Genomic DNA, 5,280 nt, shown 5'->3' on the forward strand with positions numbered 1-5,280 from the left:
TAAAGAAAATATAGATATTTAAATAAAAAATTATGTTATGTATACATTAAAATTAGTTACTAAAGTCAATTATCAGTATAAAACTTATGTTAAAATATAAATACATGTGTTTATAGTTAAGGTTATGGAGAAAAACCTGTGCCACCAGACAAAAATCTCGTTAAGGAAGCCTTGGTCACCACCATTATATGAAACAATATCATATCTACTCTCCATCAGCACATTAAATGTGCAATTTGAAGGCTCAATCACCATAATCCCAGAATTAAATATACTTTGATCATTCCCAGTGGCCGACATTTGCGGAAAATGAAACAGAACATCAAGGTTCCTCAAAACAACAATGTCAGCATCAATAAAAATAACCTTGTCATAGTCTGTTAACTGCCACAACCGAAATTTACTGTAGTTGTACTCGTTGTAGGAGTGTTTCTCCGCCTTTGGGTTTCTGATCCGAGTTATGATTCGGATCTTCCACCCAGAGGTGGAGAGCGCACGACGCTTTGCAGGAGAGATGGAGTTGTCGAGAAGGAGGATTAGGTCACGCTTGGTTCCCGTTCGGAGGAGGCTTTGTGCCAGCATTATTGCGCCGCACACATAGTCGTCGGAGGAGTGAAGCACTGTAGCGTACGCCTCACGTTTTGTTTTTGCATTCTTTCTAACCATTTTTTGAATCTTGGACGTGTCATACACTTTGTCAATCCCTAAAAGCCAAAAGCATATTATTAAAAAGAAAACGTAATTTTACATACAGTGAAAATTTAGGTGCAGTCGACTTCGTTGATATCTGAGAGCCATTAAATAATTTGACTGATTTGACTAAATTTTCATCTAACGGCTCTCAGGTATCAACTTCACGTGAAGTCAACTTCACCTGAATTTTTACCTTTACATATACATTTAATTATGTAACGCCGTGTTAACAAAAGTAAGTATATTTTATATTAACTGCGTGAACAGTTATCTAAAAAATGAAAATATTTAATAACTAAAGAAAATAAAAAAAATAATTAGAATTTATCTTATTTAACATTTATTAATTATTGCGACAATTAATGAATATTAAATAAGACAAGTTTTAGCTTTTTTTTATCTCGCTAGTATTATCATTTAAAAAAATAGATATAATTGAACGATTCCCTAATGTTATGAATGCATCAAACTTAAACTCATATGCATTCAATGTTAAAAAAGAAACATTTTTTTTTTAATTTAGGAAACAATAAAAAAATAACATTTAGTAAAAATGATACGAACTAAGGAGCATACAAAGAAAAACAAATTTATACTTGCTACTAACTAATTTTACTTTAAAAAGGGTTAGGAAGCCATCAATTATAGTGGTTAGCTTAGTTCATCAGATTAGGAAAAAAAGGATGCAGTAGGTTAGTTGTTGTTTAGTGGGAACACATTATAGTAACTTTAATGAGAGAATTATTCAGTGTTGGTAGATTTTCAATTCAGATATATATAAAGATTAATTATTATATCACTTGAAGATTATTTGGTATTTTGGAAATTTTAATTATCAACAACGTGAGTCAGCCAAAACAAAATAATAATGTGTGTGGGTCTAACCATCCTCCAGTTCCCTAACCAAAAGGTAATTAACTAACAACTTTGATAGAAAGATGTTGATAAATTGCAATGCAAAATTGCAAACAATCGAACGAAATTGACTGCTAGTAGCTAGTCTACATAGTACTGATGATCATGATGTCCTTTAAACATATAATCAAACTTTATCTTTACGCTAGTTCACTATATGAAATTTTTTGAAATGCTGAAAAAAAAAAACGTGATGCCTTAATGGGATTTATGTATAAATCACTTATTCACATCCTCTAATGGTTATATATCAATCTTTTATGTGTTTTGAAATTGACTCGTGTTCTTTTAACTGTTAATTTTCTTTCCTGTTTCACACAATGGACACAAATAAATGTTTTCGTTGAAAACTGTCTTGATAACTTATTTCTTTAAAAAAAAAAAAAAAAGAATTTATAATAAATCAAACAAATGCTAATTAGAATTATTCTTCCGTTAACAAACTTTTATAAACTAATGTTAAGTGCTAAACTCCAAAAGAACCAGAAGAAAAATTATTGTTTATATGCTTAGAGGAGTACTACTCTTCTCCAATTGGCATAATAATCTTCACCATATCTATTAATATATAGTAGACTATTCCACCTAATTTTTGTTTCCTTTTATGTAATTTTTTTAACTACAAATAATGTGTGTAGTACAACATTATAACCTATCTGTCTTTTAAAAATTTATTTAAACGAAATTATTAGTTGTGAATGATGTGAGATATCAGCTAATTCAACAACTTCACGATCCTTACATACAAAATAATGATAAATGTAATAAAGTATGGGTGAGGTTGGCCACATCCACGTGTCAGTTATAAATAATAAGAAAAATTAAGAAAGATGCCGGCAATGAAACAAAGAAGCGCCTGTAGCTCAGTGGATAGAGCGTCTGTTTCCTAAGCAGAAAGTCGTAGGTTCGACCCCTACCTGGCGCGATTATTATATCCATATTTTTCATACAATTTTGTCATTCTAACGAAATAGTTTATATCTTTTTAGATACTTTATCATATTATTTATTTTTCATATAATCTTGTCTCAGTTCTAGTTTTTAAAAACAAACATTATTTTATGATTAATCGATTACGATTCATAATCTTTTAGATATCTTATTATATTATTACTCATACGTGAAAGCATATACTTTAATTTGCCGAATAAAGGAAAAATATAATGTTTCTTTCTCCCTCTTTCTCTTTCCTTAACTAAATTGATGATTAACAATTGGCAGTGTTTAGAGTGCTTTCCATATAAAATAAATTTTATTATCGAGCTAGAGAGGAAAATAAAAGATATACAAGATTTAAGCCAATGGACGTTGGTCAAAGCCTAGCAATTTTTCAATAAAATTTAATTTTAATAGATTGTCAATATAAAATTATTTTATACGTGTATTTGATCACATAATATTACATTAGCAAAAATAATTATTTTTTACATTGTAAATGGTTATTAAAGAAAACGAACTGTGTTAAAATTTTATACAATCAATATATCAAAATTAAACTCACATTAAATTTAGGATTGGTGAAAGTGAAATGACTTTTAAAAAGTTAGGATAATGTCAATATTATAAACCCTTGAATGGTACTCTTTTTTCCATGGAATTGGGGGAGAGTTTTGATAGAAAGGGATGGATGAATGAAGGAGTGAAGAAGCTGTAATAATGTGCATTGCATGATTGAGAAGCAAAGAGCTGTCAGTGTCTAATAATGAGAAGTTTATTGTTAAAACTTTTGTTAGTAAGTGATAGTATTTCTTAACTTCTAGCTGAAGAAATGGCCAATGGACATTAACTTTAATTTGAACTTATTTAACTACTTAGCTTTCTTTCAAACCTTAGTAAACTTAAACTTTAACCATATTTCTAGCTATGCAATTTACTCTAAGTAACTAAGAAGATGCATGATATTAAACTTTGAAGGTAGGTTAAAAATAAAAATTACATACATACCTTGTTCCCAAAGAGGCAAAGCCAACTTGCATGATCCAATAGGCAATGAAACCTTTTGCTCCAATCTCTTCAAATCAGGCTCATAGTACCACCAATCACCATCATTCTTAACCAAATCATTGCACCTAAAAATTTCCAACATTGGCCTACACTTGCTTAAAAAAACAACCTTAGTCTTCAATTTCCCATAATCCCTCTTACCCTTATTATTCTTCACAGCCAAATTTGCCACAATTAGATGAACTTGTAGCCTATAAACATTCCTACCCCACCCTTCTTTATTATTGTTGCATGGCAACTTCGCCACAATTATGTCCATGTTTTGATGCACATTGAAATCCGGCATGGGAATATCTGGACAAGATGGAACATCGCTTTCTTCTTCTTCGTCGATCCATTCGGGGAACAAATCTGTCCAATTGAATTGGGTTGATACCTTCTCAAAGTGAATTGGGATGATTGTTTTTTCACCTTCCATGTTCCATTCACTAACATCATCTTCTTCTTCATCAAAGTTCACCATGCCAATGTTCTTCACTCCTTTACCCATAATTTGATCAAAGAAACTTGGCTTCTCTATCTTCATTGCATTCTTCTTTGGCATCTTTGGTGCTTTCACTTGAGCCTCTTCCATCACTGCTTTCATTTTTATGCCTTTTTCTGCCTAAAAATATATTATTCAAGATATTTCATATTAACTTACTAGTTATGTATTGCCATAATATCGAAAAATATTTAAATTTATTATTTTAAAATTCATCTAAATACATAAATGTGATTAGATTAAGAAGACATTATTCTTGTGAAAATTCAGGCGTAGTCAACCTTACGTAAAGTTAATAATTGAGAGTCGTTAGATGACTGATTTGACTAAATTTTCATCTAACGACGACTCTCAGCTGTCAACTTCACATGAAGTCGACTGCACCTGAGTTTTCACCCGTTATTGAATTAAGAAAAAATAAAAAGTGACAAATTTTTTTAAGAGTATAGGCTCACCTTACCTTGTGATGGCATTCACTTATGGAGCATTTGACAAGTGATGCTGCATTCTCAAAATAGATAGAAGAAGATGGACGAAATAGAAGTGTTGCATAAACTATGAGAAACATTGCAAGACAGAACAAGTTGATTCTAATCACCAATGCTTTTTTTCTAGAAGGTGATGTTTTCAACACTTTTTGAAAACTTGATGAAACCTCCATCATCCTTAGGGAGCTAAAAAAAAATTAATGTTAGATGCAATAATAATGCCCCAAATGAGTACTTGACAATATATATGAAAAAACAATAAGTAATACCCCACTTCTAGTAGCCAATTAATGATGATGCTTAGTACAAGTAAGCAATGATTATATTATGGAAAAGTATGAACCAACTCCAAATCAGCCAAAAATAAAACAATTTAATTAATTATAAATATAGTAATTAGTTTTATTTATTTATGATTTAAAATATTGGTTATTAAATATTTCATCACATTCAAATTAGGAGGAGATACGTTCAGTATCATTGTAACGTGAATTACGAAAACTGATTTAATTAGCTTCCGTCTCTTCAGCCTCCTTCCCTTTTTAAATGCTTAAAATATGATAAATTAGAAAATAGATTCAGAACCATCTAATTTACAAAAAAAAAAATTCTAATACCTAACATAAATACTATCTACGTAAAAATTTTGGATTCTTCAAGAGATATTTGACTGGTTTTTTGATGATCTTGGTTCCT

General features: G+C 30.3%; 1 protein-coding gene and 1 non-coding gene across 3 annotated transcripts in view; one reads left to right on the forward strand and one right to left on the reverse strand.

Annotated features, from left to right (window-relative positions):
- Positions 1-4,812, reverse strand: part of LOC107605676 (UDP-glucuronate:xylan alpha-glucuronosyltransferase 2) — a 5,609-nt gene extending 797 nt beyond the window's left edge. The window contains exons 1-3 of one of the 2 annotated variants that reach the window (XM_016307632.2): positions 4,557-4,812; positions 3,553-4,216; positions 137-704 (exon numbers count right to left, since the gene is read on the reverse strand). In XM_016307632.2, coding sequence (XP_016163118.1) covers positions 137-704; positions 3,553-4,216; positions 4,557-4,760 — 1,436 coding nt within the window. In that variant the 5' untranslated portion in view covers positions 4,761-4,812. Of the gene's footprint in view, positions 1-136; positions 705-3,552; positions 4,217-4,551 lie in introns of both variants that reach the window. The other variant, XM_016307633.2, reaches the window with a different exon arrangement.
- TRNAR-CCU lies at positions 2,461-2,533 on the forward strand. Its single transcript has one exon. It is a non-coding gene; the product is annotated as a tRNA-Arg (tRNA).

This window comes from Arachis ipaensis, chromosome B06 (assembly GCF_000816755.2).
Source record: "Arachis ipaensis cultivar K30076 chromosome B06, Araip1.1, whole genome shotgun sequence".
NCBI classification, from domain to species: Eukaryota; Viridiplantae; Streptophyta; class Magnoliopsida; order Fabales; family Fabaceae; genus Arachis; species Arachis ipaensis.